The sequence below is a fragment of the Trachinotus anak genome, unplaced genomic scaffold (genome assembly GCF_046630095.1).
Source record: "Trachinotus anak isolate AG129_WGS33_773 ecotype Australia unplaced genomic scaffold, CSIRO_AGI_Tana_v1 ptg000029l, whole genome shotgun sequence".
Taxonomy (NCBI): domain Eukaryota; kingdom Metazoa; phylum Chordata; class Actinopteri; order Carangiformes; family Carangidae; genus Trachinotus; species Trachinotus anak.
Window position 1 is genome coordinate 1 of NW_027273880.1, and position 26,166 is coordinate 26,166.

At 42.1% G+C, this 26,166-nt stretch overlaps 1 protein-coding gene across 4 annotated transcripts in view; it reads right to left on the reverse strand.

Annotated features, from left to right (window-relative positions):
* Positions 1-17,090: 17,090 nt before the first annotated feature.
* The window catches only part of LOC139612004 (NLR family CARD domain-containing protein 3-like), a 36,840-nt gene continuing 27,764 nt past the window's right edge, over positions 17,091-26,166 (reverse strand). For all 4 annotated transcript variants that reach the window (XM_071467134.1, XM_071467132.1, XM_071467133.1 and 1 more), the window contains 6 exons: positions 24,509-24,685; positions 22,930-23,106; positions 22,122-22,298; positions 21,224-21,400; positions 20,451-20,624; positions 17,091-19,664 (listed from right to left, as the gene is read on the reverse strand). In XM_071467134.1, the coding sequence (XP_071323235.1) occupies positions 19,637-19,664; positions 20,451-20,624; positions 21,224-21,400; positions 22,122-22,298; positions 22,930-23,106; positions 24,509-24,685 (910 nt within the window). In that variant the 3' untranslated portion in view covers positions 17,091-19,636. The remainder of the gene's footprint in view (positions 19,665-20,450; positions 20,625-21,223; positions 21,401-22,121; positions 22,299-22,929; positions 23,107-24,508; positions 24,686-26,166) is intronic.

Here is a 26,166-nt window from a genome sequence, read left to right on the forward strand (position 1 = left end):
TGAGAGGTTCTGGGAAGTTGAAATGCTGGAGAAAGTTTACTACATGGCTCGATTTTTTCATTTCATTCCACATGTGTTCTCTCACCACAATGACGCGGAGGTTGTGTTCAGACTGTAACATCTGCACTCTCTCCTCACTTTTTGCATGCAGTTCCCCAAAGGTCAAACCCCTCATCGGACAAGTATTTGTAGGATTAAAACAATCAGGACAACCGTGATAAAAACATCCGTGAAACTCCCACGCATATTTTACACCGTCAATCTCTGCGTAACCGTCTACAAAATAGCGACCAATCTGTTTTTCACCCATGTTGAGAGCATGCTGGATAAAGATTTTTTCCTTGTGCATCACCCACTCTAACCACCTGATGGATTCGTTTGAGAATCTTTTACACCGCTGGGCGTAGTTGTCAGGGCACGGTATGGCGAGGGTTTTAGGTTGCAAGTAATTGGTGAGAAACACCTTCATGCAGGCTGATGCTATGGTAATAGTGCGGAAAGGGTCCACGCCTGTCTCACTGAGATACTGCTCCCTGAATTTAACACACCCTGTGTTGAGAATATCAACGTCATTCTTACAGTAATGCAAAGCTTCCTTCCTAAAGTCAAAGACTTCCTGACTGGCTTTACTGTACCAGCTGTAAAACTCCTCCTGCTCGCGCGTCGTCATGCGGTCTACACCGTAATCAGACGGCGGAGGATAGGGTCCTACATACCTGAGGTGCTTTTCTGAGCTGAATCTGTGCGGAAAATACCCCTTGGTCTGATCGCTGAAGCCCAAAGCCTTGGGCATGGCGTTAAGACGCATGGGCAGGAAAGAAAGGGAATCTATGAACTTGAGTTGATAATCGGGTTCCTCAAAACTGAGGATTTTACAACCTGTCATGAGAATGTTTTGTGGCGATGCTTTCTCTTTCAATATACCTTTTAAAACTAGGTAGCTGTCAAATCCGCGAGCGTTATGCGCAATAAAAACATTTCCCCGGTACTGATTCCTCCTGAAATACAGGAGAAAGCGTTTAACACAGTCCAGACCGTAAAACACCTTCTCTTCACCTTTTAATGTTTTTGCATACACTAGAAAGGGGATGTGTTCGTTGTTCTCGTTGACAAATGTTTCAAAGTCATAAAAAACCAAACCGAGGTGTTTGGTCTCACTGGCGACGGGTTGAATGTAACACAGGTGATCGTCTGTTTCAGAACCAGCCGGTAATGTTTCACCGCAGATTCTACATCTAGATGCGCCACAACGATGCTCGGCCTTGCCTGTGGTCATATTAACGTAGTAGCACAGATTGCATAGTTTGCATTTTTTTACTTGATCACAAAAACTAAAAGCCTGTTTGTTCATAGGACATGGCTTAGCCTCTTTGTGTCGAGCAAAACAGGAGAGTGAACGACACGTCCTGTGACAATCTGAGCATTTTATGGGTTTGAGCTCTTGTGTAGAGCAGATGGGGTCGATGCAGACTTGACAGTAGCCCTTACAGCTGTGCACATAGGGGTTACATAAACCCTTGTAACAATAATTACAGATAAACTTTGCGCCCATAAAGGCTTTGAGGTTTTTAATCCCGTAGTAATGATTTTGCAATAGGAATAAAAACAGAGGTTTGGAACGATCGGGGAAGTCTGTTGCAAAATGCGAGAGGGGTTCGTTATGAGATGTTCTGTAAAACACTACAATTTTGCGCTTCAAGATCTCCTCAAATTTGGCTATGTCATTGAAAGTGACGGGCGTCTGATCATTTAAACCAGCCTGACGCTGCAACTCCCTACCCAGACTATCACACTGGCTATCTGTGAAATCTGGATGGATAACATGAGACAGGCTGACGGCAAAGCAGAGCTGATCGTTCCTGTCATCTGCAAAATAGAGATGGGGTCTTTTCTTTTTGAGAATTTCACAATCTAAAGTTTTCTCCATCTTACGTTTGGCACCGCCCGTAGGGTTCCGCACTATGTGAACAATTAATTCTACATCTTCGTCAGCGGCTATGTTATTGTTTGACTGTACTATACGATCGAGCAAACCTTCAAAAGCTGGAAGAATATTTCTGCCTCGGTCGTTGTTGGTGACTGAAACATAATCACGCACATTTTCACCTACCACCTCCAACTGAATAACATCATTGCGACTAGCTTGCGATTCTACCTCGTTGGCTAATTCCCTAATTACCCCTATCACGTTTCGATAAAATGCGGCAATATCGGGTACATTGCCGGGTCGAGGAACTGTAAATGTGTGTCTCATGACTAGAGTGTTAAACCGATCATAAGAGGCTGTTTCTGTCTCTCTGCCCCCTCTATACCCCTCCTCCTCCTGCTCTTCAGCAGGAGTGTGTCTCTGCTCCAACCCTTCACCCCCCTGGTGAGGCTGCGGCTGTGATTGTGGCTGAGACTCATTTTGTTCATTTTGAGGTTCATTTGATGAGCTGAGAGCTGATATGTTTGTCTGATTTAGATTTTGGAGTATGCTTTCTATGTTGTGGAAGGCGTCCTCGTTGTTTTGATTTAATCTTTGGAATGTGTTTTCTAAGGTTTGGAAAGGATTTTGTGGTTCTACAGGCGAGTTATTTTGCACCTCAACATTGTCGGGTATAGGGATAAAACGTAATTGATCTACAGCTATTTGCAGGTCGAGAGGGACTTGGTGGACAGAAGAGGGTGTTGGAATATGACGCAATTGCTCTACAGCTAACTCAATTTCAAGAGGGACTTGGGGTGAGGGTGAACAAGATAAAGAGTCGGAATCAAATTCTCTATTCATCTTTTAAAATAAAAAAAATGTCATACAAATATACATACGTATTAAAATTACAACATTTTTTCACAAATGGCCGTGAAGGATGAAATGATAGAATGCATTACTTGGGTAACCATCTGGAGCGTTTCCAGTTGCTGGTTTCGGGCGCCTCTTTGGGTTCTTCCCGTTCCTCCTCTTCCCACTATCGGTCCTGGTGAATGATTGATAGCATCCGCAAAGAGTTTGCGGACAATCGTCGATCTGACACGTTGTATTTTACGCCTTTTGTGGGGTCTCGCCGGAGCCTTCTCAATGGCGTTTGTAGTGGTAACCCTCGCAGAAGAAGAAGAAGTGTGAGGTTTCTGTCCTCTGGGAGGACATGAAAAAACAGGTGTCACAGGTGCTGTTTGTCGTCTGATAGGAGATGGGAGGACTACCCAAGGTGGTGTCTGGGTCCTCAGGGGTGTTGAGACCATAGGCTGAGAGTCTGTTTGGGTATAACAAATTTAATGGGTTAGCATCATTAACAATAAACTTTTTACTTTTTTTGAAACAAACATTTTAATTAGACACAAAGTTTTAGTTTCAGAATTCACTTTATTTACCCTAGACTGGAAAATTGAATGAATAAAAAAATCCACACCATGCAAAATGCATTTCAACCTGCTTCCAGTTAACAATGAAGCAGTCTGTGTTTACAACTGTGTATGCACAATATATATATACTCGATAAGGACCTATGAGAACATGTTACGTCATCATCGTCATCACCGTGCGACCAAACACCAGGAAGTTGTATTTTCATTTGAACGCTGAAGCGCGAAGAGTTGACTTCGTTCCACGTATAGATCACATTAAAAACAAAGGAGGTTTAAAAAATGGTCAAGATTACCTGATATCTCCTGTGCCCCGTCGGATCCTTGCGCCGGTGGGACCTGCTGGATCTGCCTTTTATTTTTACGCGGACGGATCGCTTTTGGTCGGCCGGTTAACCCAGGACGTACCGCCGAATCGCTCTGCTGGGTCTTCTTTTTACTTTTCCCCCGGGGTCGGACCGGCGAATCCCCCGCTAGGATCTCGTCGATATCCCCGTGGAAGACGGCCGGATTCCACGCCCCAGCCGGCACCGGAGCTATCGGAGTGTTGATGCGCTCTTCACCCGCCGGAGGGGTGGTGTTGGTCGGGGCAGGTGGAGGAGGAGACGCGGCCTCTGACCGGTTCAACGCAGAATCCTCAGCCGCTTGGATTTCATGTAAAACCTCCGTGAAACTGCCGTCGAGGTCCCGTACGTCGTTCAGACCGTCGGTAAAATCTGTAAGTATATGTTTCAGCTGAACCTCAGTATGTTTTGTTGAAACTGTTATTATAACACAGAAACGGCTGCAGTGTGAGTTTTAAATTTTAAAAAGACAAACCTTACCAAAATGTGATTGTGAAAAGTTGATTCCTTCCAAATCTGCGGCTGTGACTTTAAAAGATGGATAATTCTGATTAAAAAAACACAGTCCAATGTTTAGACATTGAATAGAATACATAAAAATACGGTAAATATAGTAAATACTTACCAGAAAACTGCGGTGCTGGGTGGACATCTACGGAGACGGTATATGCTAAAATACACAGATCTTTCGTTTAATATTTTTAAATGTTATAAAAAAATAAGAAGCAACGTGTGTAGAAACGCAAAGTCTTCTTACCGCGAGCCATCATGCTGAGTTTTGAGTCGTACGTCCCGGGCCTGCTCCGTCATACAGCCGCTCAGGATGACGGTGTATTTATACCCGTACTTCTTATATTGAACACAATTACTCTGTGTCTTTTGTTTAGTTTGTTGTCTAGTTTTCCCACCAGAAAATAATTGGGTTTTGTTTAAAAAAGTTTTTCAGTCAAAAAAAAAAAGCTGGGTTCATATGGAAAGCTATCTATCATCCTAAGGTTGGATCAGGTCAAGTTTATAAGAAACAGAAAATTAGATACACATGGTTGTGAGATGACGTCTTAAAGTGTTTTTTGACCATGATCTTGAGAAACTCTTTGTATGTGAGGGTTGAATGAATTGTAGTTTTCTATAGTTTTCTATAGTTTAAAAAAAGTTTTTCAGCCAAAAAAAGCTGTCATATGGAAAGCTATCTATCACCCTAAGGTTGGATCAGGTCAAGTTTATAAGAAACAGAAAATTAGATACACATGGTTGTGAGATGACGTCTTAAAGTGTTTTTTGACCATGATCTTGAGAAACTCTTTGTATGTGAGGGTTGAATGAATTGTGGTGAGTACGGCTCTCCTCATGAAAATACACCGACTATAGTTTTCTATAGTTTTGTGACAAAAGTCTCTCTGAGTAATTTATGCGCATGCATGGGAAAAAGGGGGCTCAAAGATGACGACGTTTTTTAAATTAGATCTATATGCATGTGAGATGAAGTCTTAAAGTGTTTTTTGACCATGATTTTGAGAAACTCTTTGTATGTGAGGGTTGAATGTATTGTAGTTTTCTATAGTTTTCTATAGTTTAAAAAAAGTTTTTCAGCCAAAAAAAGCTGTCATATGGAAAGCTATCTATCATCCTAAGGTTGGATCAGGTCAAGTTTATAAGAAACAGAAAATTAGATACACATGGTTGTGAGATGAAGTCTTAAAGTGTTTTTTGACCATGATTTTGAGAAACTCTTTGTATGTGAGGGTTGAATGAATTGTGGTGAGTACGGCTCTCCTCATGAAAATACACCGACTCTATAGTTCTCTATAGTTTTGTGACAAAAGTCTAGACTCTGAGTAATTTATGCGCAAGCATGGGGGAAAAAGGGGGGCTCAAAGATGACGACGTTTTTTAAATTAGATGTAAATGCATGAGGGGGTCAAACCCCTCCCCCTATGCAAATTAGGTGAAAGGTCAGAGCTGTCAAAAGTTTGATGAGAAGTGTATCTATCCTCTCTCTTATCTCTGTCATCGGGCCTGCGGATTATCTTACCACCAAGTACTGTCTTTGTACAGCGACGATGTGATAAAAAATGATCATATGGTGTACGACTTTGTGAGAAAACACCATCTCAAAAAATAAAATCTGCATCGTGCCGAAACAGTGGAACTGTTCTCTACAGAAGTTTAAAGACTGTTACGGATAAATGTTATATGAAACTTTTATAGTTTGCTGTAATTGCTGATTGAAAAAAAAAGACTGTACGCAAAAAAAATGCTCAATAAACACTTTATTGATGAATGACAAAGTTGTGTGTTACATTTATTTATGGTGAAATATTGATCCAACACGGTGACAGAGTAATTTGTTTCTTCATCTTTCCATGTCTTGTGCGAGGTGTGTCTTTTTCAAACATGACATTTTGTTCATCATCCATACCCATCATGAGGGAGCGGTACTGGTCACGAGCTTGGCTGATTTGAAGGGACGTTCAAATCAGCCAGAGTATTCAAAAATTTTGACCAACACGTCAGTGGCGCGGTTCGGGATGATTTATATGAGCGTGATAAGTGTTTCAATAAATCAGTCATATGAGACCCCTTCACAACTTGACCCTTTTAAACAAATTCCCCCTTTGCATTCCAACCTTTATCGCTCTCGGATATTTTTTTTAAGATGTATTCGGTGTTGCTGTGATCTCGTGGAGTGAAGCTTTTCAAAACTTCAGCGAGCACATGGTCAGCATCATCCGACGCCTGAGATGATACCTGAGCGCTTTGTTGATTTGAGAGTTCGGTCTCATCGACCTGCTCGTCTGGATGTCCCCTCTGAAGAGTTAGGGTTACACGCCACCCATCTCTCTTACCCTGCTTCATCAAAGTTAAATACCTTTGCAGTAAAGAGTTGTACTTTTTAATTTTTTCGTCCGGAGTCAACCCCGGCTCATCTAGTACGGCCCTCATTTTGACATCCAAATCATCCTCTGCGGTTTCTCTGATGGTGGCTGGTGGTTGAGTCATACGGTTTAGTTGATGAGGTGAGACGAGAAACATTTTCTGCGTCTTCCTCAAAGACATCATCTCACGTATTATCTTCTAGCGAGTCCCCCGATAAGATCCCCGATCATAGGTACGACGGCGGCTAGCAGGGGTAAAATGAATCCGCCCGACTGATTCTTTAAAACCTGATGTTTGCGTTTTAAAGTTGTTTTCTTGTCCGCCAACAGTCTGATAATTTCTTTCTGCTTCTTCAGTTTTTTGAATTGAGAAGGTGATAAAGGGATGTTTCCCTTCAAAATGCAATCTCACACAAAGCTTGAATAAAGTCTGGAGAGCTGTGAATAAGAATACCTTTACGTTTCTTGGGTGTGGCGTGGTATAAAGCCGAAAGTAAAGGAGCGTTTCTTTTTAAACGTACCAACATGATGACAATGATCTCATAGACAGTCAGCCACTGGTGAGGAAGTACACCGCTCCTCAATCTGTATCGTTCTGGACAGATGGGTGTACGGTCTACTATTTAATACCCGTGAGGATCTCTGGTGGCGTCTTCAAAGCTCTCTAAAAAAATGCCTTTTGAGATGGAAAGATTTGACGGGCTAATATATTTATTTGTAGTTTGACTCGAGGATTTTTAAACAGCACCAAATAATTGTTGTTCAAACTAACGGTGCGACTGTGTTTACCCTGATGAAATACATTTTGAGTCAACATCATGACGCTCATGTTTTTGTGATGCCGATACTGAGTAAAGATTTTAACTACATCGGGATGATCAGAGGCTTGGAAAATAACATCATCCAAAATGATCAAATGTTTTTGAGATCAGGAGGAAACAGGTTTTCATTGTCAAAAGAATCTGGCAATCCTTCAACAAATTTAATCTTTTTATTCAACCTTTGCAACTCAGCGTACGTAGCTTGAAAGGAAGTATAAATCCACACAATATTTTCAGGTACAATATTCATGACATGTTCACAGTTTTCAAGTACATTTTTTACAAAATAGGTTTTCCCACACCCGCTAGGTCCTACAATCAAACATGAGAAAGGAAATATAAACCAAGTTCAAAATCAACTTCCTCCATTACATTCTGGTGTGACATTTTTAAAACAAAACAAAACAAAATAAAACAAAACAAGACAAAAAAACCAAACTCAATATCCAAAAGGCAAAGTTGCACCATCAGCAAAGAGAGGTCTTTTGTCATACACCACTCTGAACTTTTTCTGAAATGTGTTTTTCAAGACAAAGCTCTTTTTATCGCGACTAATGTTGTGCTGTGGGATCTCAATCACACTCTCACCAGAATCACGCAGGTAACCCTCTACCAGATCTCTGACACTGTCAAAGTCAGCATGGTTTATCTTTGCGTGGGAGGGGCGCAGGTGTGGTTTGTATTTTAGTGGGAGGGTCTTTTTTCACCAGAGAATTATCCCAGATACGGCAACTGTGAAAGAGTGAAGTGATTGTATCACTGATCTCCTCCAACTTTTCACTCCAAACTTCAGCCGGTAAAACCAACAAAGTCTGGAAAACACTGCATTCGGAATTGAAAAGATCCAAGACAGGCTCCATCTTTCTTTGACTCTTCTTTATTCTCTAACTGATGCGGAAGAACCAACATGATAATGTGGCTAGATCCAGCAGGTCCCACAGTGTGTCACCTTCACTTCGCTGATAGAGACACAGTTCCCCGGTCTGGTACCTGAACATATATCCCCAGCTACCACACTGCCCAGAGGGTTCTAAAGACCATTCCTCATGCAGACGCAGGGTGAGCGGAGGAAAACACCATACTTTTTCTGGAACCATCTATGCCTGACTCTTGTATAATGGTTACTGCCGTTTCACTAATAAGTGACACTGTGCGATCGACCGACATGGTGAGTGCACTCTCTATTGCTATCTAAGCTCTGTAAGAAGCGAGTGTGGGAAAATTACACACCTCTTTCCCAGAGAGTAGTAATAGTACGGGGATGAGTTCTGGGAAAATACAGACACGTGCAATTAGTTGGTTGTGGGGGTGAGATGACTTCTTAAGTTGAACATATGGGAAACTAATGTTACAAGAAATCTGTGGTGTTGGGTGGACATCTGCGGAAACGGTAAATGCTAAAAATACACAGATCTTTCATTTAATATTTTTAAATGTTGTAAAAAGAAGCAACTTGTGTAGAAACGCAAAGTCTTTTTACCGCTAGCCATCGTGCTGAGTTTTGAGTCGTACGTCTTGGGTCTGCTCGATCATACAACAGCTCAGGATGACAGTGTATTTATACTCGTTGTCCATATGGTAAACTAATGATCACCCCAAGATTGGGTCACAGGATGAGAGGAACACAGGTGACATGAAATTAGTTGGTTGTGGGGGGTGAGATGACTTCTTAAGTTGAACATATGGGAAACTAGGGGGGAAAAAAGGGGTTGGGTGCATGCGTGGGGAAAAAAGGGGTATAGACCTGTCAAAAGTTTGATGAGAAGTGCTTACTACTCTCCACTGTGAGCTCACACACACAAGAGTCAGGACAAACAAGCTGCTCAAGAGACACACCCAGAAACACACACACACACACACACACGTTTGTCTCTCAGTGTCTCTGTGTGGACAGAAGTCCACTGTGACTCTTCTTCCCTCCACAGTCCACAGGGACAAACTGACTCAGAGACTTTGACAGTAAAATAATAATAATGTTGTGTTAACACTCACCTGCCTCAGCCTTCAGTTTCCCTCCTTCTGCTCCGTTCACTTCAAATGGAGTCTGAGCTCACCTGCACTTTGCACCTTCAGCTGCTCCTCCCCTCTGCAGGTACAAGAAGTCACATGACTGTGTGTGTGTGTGTGTGTGTGTGTGTGTGTGTGTGTGTGTTTGTGTGTGTGTGTGTGTGTTGTATGACAGTTGTTGAACATGGTCTGGAGTCTTAGACTTTGGTTTATTTCCTGTCTGATAAGATTGGGATCTGTAATTGAATGAACTCCAGCTCTAGCTCTCAGGTAAACAGTCTCTTTTTCCACAGAGTAGATTTCCTCTACAGCGTCCAGCCATCATCTTGACCTTAGAGCAGGGGTCACCAAGTTTGGCCTCAGGCCAGTTTTTTTCTCAGCCATACGATAGCAGGTCAGAACATAATCAAATGCTAATGTAAGAAATTAGTCATGGAAACACCTTCTTTCACACCATGTATACAGTTTAATCAATGAACAAACAGATCAATGAACAAACTGTTGAAACAACACGTCACGTTATCTCATACATCACTAACCTGTCTCATTGTTTCACTAACGAGTCTCATTATAACCACAAACTGATTCATCTCAGCAACCACTGACCTGACTTCATGTAGCTGAGGTTTCCTAGCAACAGCTGTCATCCATCCATCATCTCTCCATCAGGTGAGTGAAGGGTGGGGGTCTGCAGCAGTGCTCAGTGCTATGAGGGAGGATGAAGTCAGAGGAGCTTTAATGGTGGACAGGTGTTTATTGTCCTTCTTGTTGCATCTCTTGTCGTCCATGTGTTGTGTTCTTCTTCGTTGGTGGATGCATTTTAACATGAAGCTCAGTCAGTTCCCTTGGAATGGAATGTGATGGGACATGAAATGACCTTGTTTGTCCACATGGTGGCAGCGATGCAGCGTTTTTGTTGTTTGCAAAGAGCCATGAAACCACAGGAGGAGTGAGTCAAAGTCAGACTGATGATGAGGTTTATCTTCATCACACATCTGTCCCTGGAAGCTTCTTTCCGCCAGTGGACAAACTAAATGAACTGGTCTGAGTGTTGTTGATCCCAGTCAACCAGTACACAACCAGTGTGGCTCATCAGCTGAGTTCACCGCTGACGACAAAGAGAGCGGCTGTCTGAAATTAAAGAGCCACACACACACGTCCAACCTCTTGGTAACACACTTCACCACATCATCCACAGGATCTCACAACCCCACTGTCACAGTGTGGACAACAAGTCAGCACAACTGACCAACACAGTCAGCAGAGTGTGGCTCCGAAACACTGTTTGTTGAACTGTGATTAGAGTATTGATGTCAGTAGCTCAGATGGAAAGTAGTGGGGACAACTGTGGGGCCACAGCGTCTTAAATGAGCCTCGACCCGGTGCAGTCTACTTGCTGTAATCCCGTCTTAACAATAAGAATACAGAGTGTTTTTGCACCAGTTGTTCTTCTAAAAAAGATGTTCATCATCATGATTTCACTAAATGCTCACTGGGTTTTGATTGCACCTCTCAGAAACCTCCTGCATCTTCCTCCAGGCTTCTACCTGATCTCTCCATCTGAGTTTGACCGGTTCTCCTTGTCCCCACCCGCTACCTGGTGGAGCCTCGCCATTTGGTCGAGGTTCCTCTTCATTCAGGCACCTCCACCCAACGCAGGCCGCTGCATGACGGAGCTTCACCTGCTCATGGGTGCCCACTCTCTGAGTCTGTTCATTTGACTGTGGAAAGTCTTCATGTCTGACAGCGCTCAGGAGTTTCTGTCACCTCCGTTCTTGTAGAGACGCCAGACGAGACAGTGAGGACGCAGGTAACGTGTCTTTCAGAGGCTCAGCATCGTCAAACATGCACGTGCCATCGGCTGAGGGAACACTACACGTCCAGATGCAGTGTTCTGTTTGATGAGCTGCTGATGATGTGCTGTCTGCCTGTTGTTACACACACACCTTGTTTGTTTGTACAACCCCCCTGTGAACGCAGCCAGCTGTGTCCTGATGTGACTCAACAGTGGCTGCAGGTCTCATATGACGTGTAGAGTGCTTGACCACCGTGATGCTGTGTTTCCTTCCAGGAGTCCTTCAGGAGATCCAGAGGTGACTGGAAGGTGACCAGATGTGAGTATCAGCCGCTCACTGCTCCCTCTGAGGCTCTGTCCTTGATCATAGATGCTACAAACACTGCTCTCAGCTCCTTTTAAATATGAGGAGGGGCTGCACTGACACTTTCTGAACTGAATGTTCTGAAAATCTTTTTATAGATACCCCATCAGGCCAAATGTTTAATACTAGTGATAAATATTCACTAGAAATATTAACTCAAGCTTCACTTACCAGCTTTTGCCAGAGTTTGAAGCTGCATCATACCTCAGCTGTGACCACCAGCAGATGTGGAACCTGTGTGTCTTCAGAGATGGTCTTTGGGGTCAGATATAATTGGGCCTGATCAGCCAATTATTATTCATTTTGTTTTAATTGTGATGGAAAGTAGTGACTGGAAAGAGTCTGACCTTGAATTTTGGCCTGAACAATATTTATAAGTCAGAACATTTTAGCTACAAGAACTCCTACATGTTATGTACGGGGCTCCTGTTTCCCCCCAAAAATCCATTTTGGTCAAACTCAAAATGTGAAGGTGAACATGGACACAGTCCATCTTAAAGCTGTAGCCATGGTGATGGAAGCTGTGTGTAATATGAACGGTGTTGCTCATGGGCAAAGCAAGTTTATTTAGACACAAGGCAATTCAAAGTGCTTCACAGAGGCACGGACATATATTAAAACAGAACGTGAAGAAGACATTGAAATAGCATTTAAAAAATAATTAGAATAAATAAAAACATTTTGATAAGTCACGTGACAATTACATAAAATCAGGTAAGAAACTTACACCATTTTAAATGAAGAGCTGCAGTGATAGAAGATGTTGAAAACACGGCACAAGATTAAACAGATGTGGCGTGTGTAATTTATTGGTGAGCTGCAGCAAACAGATGTTTTAGCTCTGATGGAAATGAGCTGACAGCAGATCTCAGGTGTTCAGGAAGCTTGTTCCACAGGTGAGGAGCAGAGACACTCAAAGCTGCTTCACTCTGCTTGGTTCTGATTCTTGGAACAGTGAGTGAACCTGTTCCAGATCACCCGAGGGTCTGACGCTTCACATCGTATAAGTAGAGCTGAGATGTGTCTGAGCCCAGGACCGTTTAGTGCTTTATAGACAAGAAGGAGGATTTTAAAATGCATGTAGTGATGTTTCCATGGAGACTGATCACCAACTGTGCTGCTCCCCTCAGTTCTCCAGAGCTGTTCGCCTCTTTTAGCTCATGGCTGTGCTGGCACATGAGCTCTGCTCTTATTAACTTGTATCCAGGTGAGAGGTCGCACATGTGTCTAACAGCTGTGTCGCTGACAGCTGTGGAGTCAACACACAGTGATGTGTCGTACTGTCTTTCTGTTGTGTCTCCTCACAGAGAACTGACTTATCCATGTGTATGAAGCGTTCTGCAGTCCTGTAGCCATGACCACTACTGTCCCCTGGCCCCTCCCCTCACTGACTGACCTCCCCCCTGACTCTAAGCTCACATCGGCCCCTCGTAGAGAGACGCCAAAGGGCTCTTAGCAGGAGTGCGCTCGGAGCAGCATGAAGACTGGCAGTGGAGACGGAGGGTGGAGGAAGAGACACCACCTGTGCCTAAAGACCACACACTGTACTGTACTATATATTTTGTAACTGCATTTTATGTGATTTGTGCCTGTTTTTCTTTATTTGAACTTCAGATTTATGGTATGGAGCCCATTTCTGCCAGGGAAAGGAAAAAAAATCAGATGAAACGTTTGGCATGTTTTTTTTTTTCTTTTAAACTCAAGGTGACTCAAAATTATGAGATATTAGATTTAAAAAAAATTTTCAAGTCAAACTAGTGAGATACTGAGTCATGATTGAGACACTTAGTTAAAATTGACTGACTTTTTTAAGTCAGCGTCATGCCAAAGGAATTCTTTTTTTATGCCAAATTCATAAGCTACTAATGATTTCTTTTGGGAAAATATTAAGTCAGTATTTATTCTCTCTTTTTTTTTGTTATTTTCTCATTGACGTAGCGTTACAATTTTTTCACAAGTCATTATCTTTACTTGGTGATATTTTAATTTGAAAGTTATATTTCTGCTCCAGACACAAATGTTTGACTTGGTGTCTCATAACTTGGTGTTACATTATCATCAAGTCATCTCTCAGTTTGATCCAGCATCATAAATTGTTCTTTTACATCAACAGCTTATTACTTAGTACCACCATCATTTTGACTATTTAAATCTCATACTTCACCAAGTTTAACTCCTTATTATTATTATAATTTTTGACTCAAATGACTTTTACCTAGTATCTCATAATTGTTGATATAATATTTAAGTTGAGTCATTTTTATTTGGATCAAAATTTTGACTAAGTGAGCATTTTTATTTTTGACATTCCTCCTTATGTAAACCATTATTTTATGTGAGCAATGAATAATGTAATTTATGAATGTAATGGTAAGCTATTATAGTGAAATGTTTTTAATATATACAGAATCTCTGTATCCACTATACCTGTGGGCCAGTTGTAACTGGGGTTGGCTGCTGTTCAGATCATACAAGGGAATATTTTGGTCCTGTGTCTCAGAATGCTGGGTATTTTAGCAACAGCCTAGAAAATATTTTTGCAGTGACTCAATTAAGAATCCAATAGTTTTTTTGTTTTTTTGATTTGTAACTTCACACTCCAGTTCCTTGTGGATAATTATTACATGTTTTCTCCCAAGAATGAATGTGTCTGTTTGTATTTTCTTATTACACTCACACGTCTTTACTCTGTAACTTATATTTTCCCACATCATTCATCTACAAAGAAAAGTGATTGAATGAGGACAACATTTAGACTTCCAGCCCATCATTTGGCTTGTCTGATTATATTCCAAAACTCAGTGCTCTCTTTCAGTGTCTGTTTTTTCTTTTTTTTCTTTCTCTAAAAGCTGAACTTTAATCTTTGTGTCTTTGTGAACCGCGGCAGCCAGGCCACCTCTGATGAAGCAGATAAAGGAGTGATCAGTTGTCATACATGCACAGCCAAGAGTTTTGATCATCCATTATGAAATGAGGTGCTTTGTCCACTAACTGCCTTGAGCCACAGTCGTGGCTTCACTGCAGCCTGAGCTCTCTAAGGAACCTGGCCGAGGCTGGGCCGGCTGACAGAAGCAGCTCTCTCTCAGGAAGACCCTGCAAGATGAGTCATCATCATCTGCAACCTGAAGACGCTGGATGAGCTATAAAACCATGGCTGGGTTCCCGGGCCTATATAGCTTTTCTGGAGTTTTTGTTTTTATCTCAGGTTACAGCTTAATAACTTCAGAGTCCAGAAAGTTGTGTTGAAGTTATGTAGAAAATTGCCACCAGATACATTCAGTCTGTATTTGTGTATTTGTTGATGATGCATTGATAGCTGATAAGGGCCTGACCTTGAGGAAGCTGCAGGAAAAAGACTGTAAGTAGAGACTGAGCAGTCAGGAAGTAGCAGCAGGAGCAGTGTCGTCTCTGAACTGGAAGAGAAAACAGTGACAACAAGGTTGAAGTGCTGACTTGTGTTTCAGTGGGAGGTGTGATGTGTTGACATGCACATCAGACGAACGGTGTAGAAATTTTATTTCTTCATAGACACAGATGTGATGATTAGAAGGGCCGAAAGTAACTGGACAAATAAACCTCTTATTCATGAATATAAAGTTCAATTAAATATTTAATTTCCAGTGCTGTAAACTGAGTAAATTTAGCAAACATATAGTTTTAAGGGACTGTCGGCATACCTGTTTCATGTTTCTACTTCTACTTGAAGTATGATATTGTACTTTAGTGCACCATATTTATTTAATACCTGTAGTTTCTTTGCAGCAAAGGGACAGTCTATGATAGAAGACTAGACTACTGTAACTCTTTATTGTCAGGATGTCCCAAAAATTCAGTAAAAAGCCTCCAATTGATCCAGAATGCGGCAGCACGAGTACTGACAGGAACTAGGAAACGGGATCACATCTCTCCTGTGTTAGCCTCTCTGCATTGGCTCCCTGTTAAATCCAGAATCGAATTTAAAATCCTCCTCCTCACCTACAAAGCCATTAATGGTCAGGCACCATCGTACCTTGGAGAGCTTATAGTTCCCTATTTTCCCAATAGGACACTTCGCTCTCTAAATGCAGGTCAACTTGTGGTTCCCAGAGTTAGTAAGAATAGAACGGGGGGCAGAGCCTTCAGCTATCAGGCTCCTCTCCTGTGGAACCAGCTCCCAGTGTGGGTTCGGGAGGCAGACACCCTCTCTACCTTTAAGATCAAGCTTAAAACTGTCTTGTTTAGTAAAGCTTATAGTTAGGGCTGGCTCAGGTATGTCCTGACCCATCCCTTAGCTATGCTGCTATAGAGCTAGACTGCTGGGGGATTCCCATGATTCACTGGGCACTCTCTCCCTATTTCTGTCTCTCTCCCCCTCTCTCTCTCTCGATGACTTCATGCCATTAACTTTGTTTCTTTTTCTCTCCTGTAGTTTGTGCTTCTCCTCTCTCTCCCTCTCTCTGTCCTCATTCTGCAGGTATCTCTGCCTCAGGAGCAGCAGGATCCAGATCCACCACTACTCATCTTTACCATTAACCACTGTTACCTGTCATTATTATTGATAACACCATTACCTACACAGCTGTTCCTGGTCTCTCTCTCTCTCTCTTCTCCCCCCCCCCCCTCCCCCTCTTTCTATCTTCTCCTAAACCCAACCGGTCGAGGCAGACGGCCGCCCACCCTGAGCCCAGTTCTGTTGGAGGTTTCTTCCTGTTAAAAGGGAGTTTTTCCTCCCCCCTGTCGCCAAGCGCTTGCTCATTGTGGGAACTGTTGGGTTTTTCTCTGTAACAAAGTAAGGTCTTGACCTTACCCTGTAAAGTGCCTTGAGATAATGTATATTATGATTTGGCGCTATACAAATAAAATTGAATTGAATTGAATTGAATTAAACAGCTCTGAAATCCATCTGGTAACGTAAACCGTCAGGGAAGAGATCCTATGACTGATCTGGAAGCCTCACAGTTCTGAAGTTAAACAGACACAGTAACTGTCCTGCTGGAGCCTGTTTCTTCCTGTCTCCACCTGTGTGCCTCACCTTCCTGTTCCAGTCCTTTCATATGAACTTTGAGCTCTTTGTGACCTGCTGAGTCTTCTGCCACTGGAATCCGTCCACTTCAAGCTTCATCATGAGCTGTGTTCAGAGATGCTCCTCTTGTAAGTGGCTGTCTGAACCTCTGTCATCACTGAGCTGCTTCACCACAGAGCTGCTGCTCACTGGATGGTTTCTGTTCCTGCAGGAGATCAGCAGCTGCTCAGCTCTTCAACCCACCAACAGTCAGAGTCACTGAGGTCTGTTTGGTCAGGAGGCAGGAGAGGAAGTGATTGGCTCAAGGGAATTACCACCAACCAATCAGCGACAAGTTGTCAGTGCGGGTGCAGACCATGAAGTTTCAGAGCATGGTTCAGATTAAAGCAGATAATCACTCAGGTGAGCAGGTGAGTGTGAGTGAAGGCCGGTGCAGAAACCGTGGAGCTGCTTCACTCTGTCCTGACACATGAAGACTGACAGACTCTGCAGGACAGGTGGTCCCTCTGGGCAGCAACAGGTTAAACTTGGCTCTAAAATGTTTTTCAATTCAACTTTATTGATATAACATATAGATAACATACTTAAAAGTGATTCACACAGGATTAAAAAAGCACAACAACAAAAAACACTGAAAAGACATCTAAAAGAAAGGTAGTGGAAGACCTTAGTGATCTGCATGGAACATAAAACCAAAGAAAATCTCATGTCACAACTTTACAGTCGTTTCTGAAAGGTACAGAGAATCACAACAGTCTAAACAGGTAGTGATAAAAGTGTGAGTGAGGATTCTGAGTGACTTTGGAAACATTTCTTATTTCTTCCTCTAAAGATCTGAGGCTAAAGTGATCCCAAATATGTGATTAGTGTTTTCATTTGTTTGCTGAGACCAAACACAAAATGAAGATTTTCTCTTGTTGCTTTTAAAAGGTTTTTACACATCCATGTGTTAATGTTAGTGAGACAGGTGATGAGAGAGAGCAGTGCAATGGAGTCATTTGGGGAAACAGAGATGTACAATTGTGTATCATCAGCGTACAGATGGTACCCAATATGGTGATGGTTGATACTGTTTCCCAATGGGAGCAAATATAGTGATAACAGGATTGGGCTGTGAATGGTTCCTTGAGGAACACCATATTCAGTACTGTGGGTCCCCTGAGGATATTCACCATTCCTATGGCTGTTTCATTAAATAAGAATAAATCAGACTAAAACACGGTCAGAGACCGGCTCATTTCTCATTTACCACTTTGATTACAGCACTCTCTGTGCTGTGGGTTGCTGAATAACCAGATTGGAACTTTTCTAAAATGTTACTGGTTAAATGTGAGTGGTTGATTAAAAACAATTTTCTCTCAAAGAAATGCGTCTGGAATTATTTAACTGAGTCGTCCAGATTGATCATTGACATTTTAAAAGCAGTAGGTTTCCTGAGTTCAGAGGACTTTATTAGTCTTGTTGTTCCTTAGGAGAAAGTAAGGTAGCAGATTGGTTGACATCATAGCTGGGAGCCCATAACAGTTTGGGTGTTAATATTTGCTATGCTGGCTCTGACAGAAATGTTTTCTTTAAAACTGTGCTGAGATTTTCTCAGTTGAAAGTTGAGTTAGACTGAGAGCAGGTGGTGGATTTAAAAGATTATCAACTGTAGAAAAGAAAACTGTGGTTATTTTGGTTTTCTGAATTAATCGTCTCTCTTTCCTGACTACGTAACTGTTAATTAAAACCCTATGTTTAAAAATATACAAGTGAACATGTGAACATTTCCTCTGTCCTCTCTCAGCTTTTCAACAGCTTGTTTTTCCATGGTGATTTGATTTGTGGTGTTTTTTGATCAGGAGAAACTGAACCTAAAGAGAATCTTAAATTATCATTGGAAGCAACAAGGTCATTGAATAAGTCAGTGGTGGATGGAGGAAATGTGTTCAAATGATTTGCTAATTATGGTCATTGATAATGCTGCACTTCACATCAACAGTCTCTGGATGTAAAAACAGTGAAATGCCAACATTAAAACCTCAAGTAAACAAAGCCCAGAGTATTTCTGTGGATCAGCTGTGAATGACAGCCAATGAGAGAAGAGAGGAGCTGATGAAGATGATGTCGCTCTCACCAGCCCTGGGTTTTACCTCTCAGGCTGAACTAAACCTCTGATTGGTGGAGGTTGTTCTGGCTCCTGAAACTCTACTGCCCCCCTCACTGTGTCGGTGAAAATTGAAGCTACATTTAAATTTACACTGAATTATTATTCTGCTACAAACAGCAGAACTAAACACCAGTCAAATATAAGGCTATAAAGAACAGGAAGTAAACATAAAAACATTATTTACCAAACAGAAGGATTTAAACTACTGTTAATTAATGATTAATTAAACCAATGATACTTGTTGACTTATCATTATGATATATAGACATGATCATATAAAAAGGCTGGGAGATATGGCTAAAAACCTCGTATCTCAACAGGCTTAAGAGAAGCAGTAAATGTGCAATAACAATACAATACTATGAAAATGTAACAGTAACATAATGAGTAGATTTTAACTTCAACTTACTTTTTACTTTTATCTTAAAACATTTTAACTTCTACTACAGTAAAAAACTTTTTGGTTTCTTTTTGCTGCAGGGGCTGGTTATAAATATTTAGCATATTCTACATTATGAATATGATCATTTAATATATCTTCTATAAAGTATTATTGAATACATCAATAAGATGGAGGATAAAAACAACATGTTCCTCCTGTACAATAATATCTTGTAAAGTTCAGCTGAAGAACATGAGGCTTCAACGTCTGAGTCAAACTAATCTTCAGAGTTCAAGTCATTTTACTGTGAAATTCCCTCTTTGTGAAGCTCAACAAGGAAATTGTTCAGAGCTGAACTTGATGAGCTTTAAGTCCAGAGACACTGATGATGCTCTGTCAGATCCAGAGGAACACACAGGGATGATGGTGGACTGGACTCTGTGTGTGACAGTGGAGCTGTTCTCAGATCAGTTCAGACTGCAGCACTGAGAGTCATCTCCACTTCTTCTGATTCCTCTGTCAGTCACTGCTGGATCAAGCTCTCCTCTCCACTCTCACCTTTTGAAAGGCCGTGACCACCAGCTGCGTAGAGAAGAAGAAAGCAGAGGAGATGAATCAGTGTTTACAGAGACTCACTTCATCAGTCAGTGATGCAGCAGGGACTTCAGTCCTGTTCAGACCAGATGTGCAGCAGCTGCTTCCTCTCAGCTCTCATGTTAACGTGTTGGAGTGAACACACTGAGCTGGAAGCTCACAGACCTGCAGAGACGTTCAGCATCAAGTCTGTTCACTCTGCACATTTCACTCAGTCCACAGTGGAAACAAAGTGCTGAGTCAGCAACAGGTCAGTGATGGATTCACTCCTGTTACCTGTCAGCTGATGTCACTTTAAACACAGAGTCTCTGTGTGTTGATCAACATGTGAGCTGCTTCTGAAACATCACCTGACTGAACATGGAGGCTGTCACTAAGAGCCAGGGACTGTCAGGCTCCATCACACTGATCTCAGAGCTGTGACACAGATGAAACTGATCAGCTGTTTAGTGTTGAAACCAGAGAACAAACAGTCTCAGATCAGATTGGACACTTTGATGAATGAGGACACTGTCTCTGTCCATCTGTGAGGCTGTCAGCTGGAATCAGCTTAATTTCCTGTACACATCAACACAACAACAACAGTCGTCTTCACATCAACTCACACACATGATCACAACAAGCTTCTGGCTGCTCTGATTGGCTGACTGTTGTCTCTCTCTCTGTCTTTCTGTCCAATCCTGAAGCCTGTCCCAGGATCTTTGCTCTGATACTAACTGTGTTTAGTACAATACTGCTGAGAGCAGCATGGACTGACTCCGCCCCTCTACTGACCTCAGAGAGTCCAGTCTACAGTCTGGACTCTCCACGAGACCACGGAGATCCTTCAGGTCTGAATCCTGCAGGTTGTTGAATCTCAGGTCCAGTTCTCTCAGATGGGAGGGGTTGGACTTCAGAGCTGAGCCCAGAGAAGAACAGCTGATCTCTGACAAACTGCAGCCCATCAATCTGAATAAAGAATCAAAGATGTAGATCAATGGTTGATAATCAATCAGATTTGTCCTGATCAATGATCTTTATCTAAAATGAGTAGAGTGACTTTGTCCTTCTGTTATTGTGGATCATCATCATGTCAGTACAACACAACATTGTCAACACAACAGTTGTGTGTGTTGTGTTACAAATGAAAACACACACACACAGTTTGATCAAACAAACATTAGTCTGTTGTTTCTTCACTTTCTTTGGACAAATATTAGTTGTGAGGATCTTGTGTATGTTGTTGTGATAAAAATGAATTGACTTGAACAACTAACACTGGACATTTTCTCCAGTGGATTTAGAAAACATGAGTCCTCTGACTGAGAGAAATATTAGTGTGTGAGCTGTGAAGGTTGAACTGAAGTGAACAGACATTATTCATGACAAGTGAGTGAAATGAGCTGAAACTGAAGAATCATTCTCAGTCTGAGAGAAGAACAACTGGAAACATGAGACAACAACTATTTACAATGTCATTCATTCATTCACAGTCAATGGATTCAACTTGTGTGTGAAGCTTCATTAGCTGTGGATTCAAGATATAAGATCTACAACAGTGAACTGACCTCAGAGTCTCCAGTCTACAGTCTAGACTCTGCAGAAAACCACACAGAACCTTCACTCCTGGATCCTGCAGGTTCAGGTTTACACTCAGGTCCAGTTCTCTCAGATGGGAGGGGTTGGACTTCAGAGCTGAGCCCAGAGAAGAACAGCTGATCTCTGACAACCTGCAGTTTCTCAATCTGAATAAAGAATCAAAGATGTGAGTTTAGGAGACAAAGTTCCTGCTTGAAACCACAAAGAGTCAAACAGACAAAGTAAAAACAGCTCTCATTAATATTCATGACAACATGCTGCTGCTTCAATAAAGACGTAGTGACTCCACCTCTTCAACTCTGCCAGCTCCACCTGTGGCTCCATCTATACAAACTCATGTTGTGCAGATTCTACTAAAGATCCTCAAGTTTTCAAAGACAACAAACATGTCAGGCTGAAGTTTGGAGACATGAGAACAAATGTACAGAAATATATATTAAATTCACTAGTTGATGGAACGGCAGAGACACAGACACCTGGTGACTGAGCTCAAATATTTAACACAGTCAAACCTACAGGATTTACAGTGATGAAACAACCTGTTGCTATGACAACTTGGCTTTGAATACTGGAGTCAGAACAAACATCACAGAGCCTTATAAAAGTGTTGGGACCATCAGCTATTGATTATAGATCAGTTATTGTCTGACAGATTCAATGTGTTTCTGTTGGTGTTTTAAAAAGTCATGAGGTGAAAGTTGAAGAGAAACAGTCACTGGACTAAAAGCAGAGAAGAAGAAAACAGACTTTACCATGAAGATCCTCAGTGTGGATCAGTATAATATCAGCCTCATGTCTGCAGCTCAGTGTCAACACAACTTTCACATCACATTCATCTCAGCACAGAAAGAAAACATGGAGTCTGACCTCAGAGTCTCCAGTCTACAGTCTGGACTCTGCAGAAAACCACACAGACCCTTCACTCCTGGATCCTGCAGGTCCTGGTTTCCACTCAGGTCCAGTTCTCTCAGATGGGAGGGGTTGGACTTCAGAGCTGAGACCAGAGAAGAACAGCTGATCTTTGACAACCTGCAGCTCCTTAATCTGAATAAAGAATCAAAGATGTAGATCAATGATTGATAATCAATCAGATTTGTCCTGATCAATGATCTTTGTCTAAAATGAGTAGAGTGACTTTTTCCTTCTGTTATTGTGGATCATCATCATGTCAGTACAACACAACATTGTCAACACAACAGTTGTGTTGTGTTGACAGTTGAAAAACACACACACACAGTTTGATCAAACAGACATTAGTCCTGACACTTCACTGAAATCTACTGAAAAAAAGAAGATTGTTTCTTCACTTTCTTTGGACAAATATTAGTTGTGAGGATCTTCTGTATGTTGTTGTGATAAAAATGAATTGACTTGAACAACTAACACTGGACATTTTCTCCAGTGGATTTAGAAAACATGAGTCCTCTGACAGAGAGAAATACGAGTGTGTGAGCTGTGAAGGTTGAACTGAAGTGAACAGACGTTATTCATGACAAGTGAGTGAAATGAGCTGAAACTGAAGAATCATTCTCAGTCTGAGAGAAGAACAACTGGAAACATGAGACAACAACTATTTACAATGTCATTCATTCATTCACAGTCAATGGATTCAACTTGTGTGTGAAGCCTCATTAGCTGTGGATTCAAGATATAAGATCTACAACAGTGAACTGACCTCAGAGTCTCCAGTCTACAGTCTGGACTCTGCAGAAAACCACACAGAACCTTCACTCCTGGATCCTGCAGGTCCTGGTTTCTACTCAGGTCCAGTTCTCTCAGATGGGAGGGGTTGGACTTCAGAGCTGAGACCAGAGAAGAACAGCTGATCTCTGACAAACTGCAGTTGTTCAATCTGAATAAAGAATCAAAGATGTAGATCAATGATTGATAATCAATCAGATTTGTCCTGATCAATGATCTTTGTCTAAAATGAGTAGAGTGACTTTGTCCTTCTGTTATTGTGGATCTTCATCATGTCAGCCTTCTACACACATCATCCAAATGTCAGCACAACATTCATACAGCTGTTGATGTGAACACAGGTTGATCAGCTGCTGCTGACCTCAGTTCAGTCTGTAATCAGAGGAGAATCAGAGGATTCACGTCTGTTTAGTCTGTTCCCTCTCTGACACTACAGACATCAGCACAGAAACAAAACACTGAGGACGTGAACAAACAGTGAGAACTCAGTCACACTGTTCAGAACAAACATGGTGGAGCAGCTTCAATGTTCCAAAGTCACCAAACAACTGCACAATGTCACATTTACAGGAGGAGGGAAAAGATTTATCTGTGTCCACATCTTTAAAGAAGAACTTGTGTTACTGTTGAGAACTTGAGGAGGACGAGTGCTCGGCCTCAGTCTACCACCGGTGTTACAGCCCATTCTGTGAGCCGTCAGATTCTGTGACCTGCAGCAACAACCAGTTCACCTTCAGGTAACGTTCAGAGCCTCCTGCTGGAAAACACCACAGATTTATTCAGCTGATCTTCACTGAATGAGGAAGTAGAATTCATCTGGTTTTCACATCAACCCCCCAGTGAGGAGCAGACTGAGTGAGGACGGGGTTAATGAAGGTCACAGAGCAGAGATCAAACCTGTGCTCACAGTCCTACAACCCTTCAGCTCAGCACAACGTCCACGGTTTAGGTCTGATAGTTGATGAACAGAGTTTCTCTGAGTGTCAGTGCCAGTCTGCTCTGGTAACTGCTCCTGAACCACAGTCACATGACCACTTGTGTTACTCATGTGATTAGAAGAAGCTCCATTCTTCAAGATCAAGTCTGACCTTTTGTTGTGTTCACACACAATCAACTAGATATGACATGAAGGACACCTGGAGCGCTTTGAGTTCACAGTGCACAGGTTCAGAGAAGCACAACGTGGACTTGAAGAAAACAGAACCACCTGAGGAGGGGCCACTCATTTACCCCCCTACTGCAAATATAGACTTGGTAAGAGGCTGCGAGGCTCAGTTGGCTGCAGGATGGTGCAGCGAGGTAGACCACTTTTATATTACACAATATTATTAGTCTACACATTAATCAGTCTGGCCCCGGCCCCAAAACGGCCCCCGGGGATTTTCCTGACCCTCCCCATCACCACTCTGCTCCTGGTCTCATCTTCCTTCTTTCTGGCTGATTTTTTAAATCCTCACACAGAAATCCTGAAAATGAACCAACCAATGAAAAACTGGAACTTCACAGATTTGAACTGAATATAAAACTACAACAGCTCCAGTCAGTGAACTGACCTCAGAGTCTCCAGTCTACAGTTTGGACTCTCCAGTCCAGCACACAGCTGCTTCACTCCTGAATCCTCCAGGTCCCAGTTTCCACTCAGGTCCAGGTGTCTCAGATGGGAGGGGTTGGACTTCAGAGCTGAGGACACGACTTCGCAGTGAGTCTCTGAGAGTCCACAACCAACAAGTCTGTGATGAGAGAAAATATAAAATGTGTTAGAATAAAATCAGACAGTTTGTAATAAAAGACACTGAAGTTAAAATGCATCTGATGAGAAAAGATGATGATGTGATGAACATCTGCTCTTCACATCTGTGGCTCAGCTCATCTGATCTGATTGTGTTTGACATGAAACAATAATTCTCATCACTCTCTCTCAGACCTGCAGAGTTTCATGGGAATCTTTGTTGTGCAGATGAAGGAGGGAAAATGATGTTACATTTCTGCCTCCATCATATGATTTGATCCAGAGTCAGAATCTTGTTCAGAAAAACAGTTTTATTCTCCACTGTTTTTAAACTGACTCCAGATTGCTTGGCTCTGCTGCCTCTCTGTAGAGGTCAACATACACCACTGCATAAAACACATCTGGCTCATTGTGGTGAATCAGTGGCAGCACACACGTTGATCCATGAACAAACTGTCCTCAGTAAAACACTAGTGATCAACACTTAGTGGACTCTACAGTTACAACCTGGAAGTGTGTGTGTGTGTGTGTGTGTGCAGCTCCACAGTGAAATAAGATTTTCCTCATTTGAAACTGTAAACCAATAGAAAATCAATATGTGGCGTCATTGTTGATGTGGTGGCGGCCTGTCACAGATAAATCAGTGTGTGGGAAACACTGAGGTCTAATCTACAGATACTGAGCCCACACATGTCTTCATGTCCGGTGGGAACATTTCCACACCGTGGCATCCCTACTCCAGAACATTTCTCCTGAGGTCAACTCAGTCAACAGTTCAATCTAATCTCTGTTTGCTGCCTGGTTTTCACAGAAGGTCCTCACAGAAACATGACACTGAGCTCTGGTGTGTAGAAGAAGACTGAATCCTCCCATTCTGCTCTGATAGATTCACACCTGTGTTCTTGGCTGAAGCTGAACATTTCCTGATACGACTCTCCTCTACAGCAACAAGAGAGAAAACACCTGGGACTTTCTGTCTCATTCAACACAGTCTATGGAAAGACTTTAAAGCTCCACCATGACACTTCAAAAAACACAAGTTCACTCTTCAACATGAAAAGTTCAATAATCAATAAAGCTCAGCCTTGATCAGGTCAATACACTCAGGGGTTTACATCTCCACTCTTGGTCTGCTTTGACCAGTTGAGTCATTTCACTGATGTGATGACTTTTCTCTGCTTGTGCAGCTGTTACATTGTGTTTGATCATGAACCATTATCCCATCAGTGTTTGTTGTTACCACAGTGGCTGCTGTTCAGCTCCACTTTTAAAGCAGCTTTCATTGGAGCCCACTGTTTCTGTCTCCTGTGATTTAAAGGGGGGGAGGCGTCCCCTAACATCCTCCATGCTCATCATGACTTCAGTCATCTCTGGACAATGATTCAGGTCTTATACAAACTTTACTAAACACCTGCTAGAACCTGCTCATTAGAGCTTCACTGCATTCACTGTTCACTGTCAAACACTGATGACTGTTGTCAT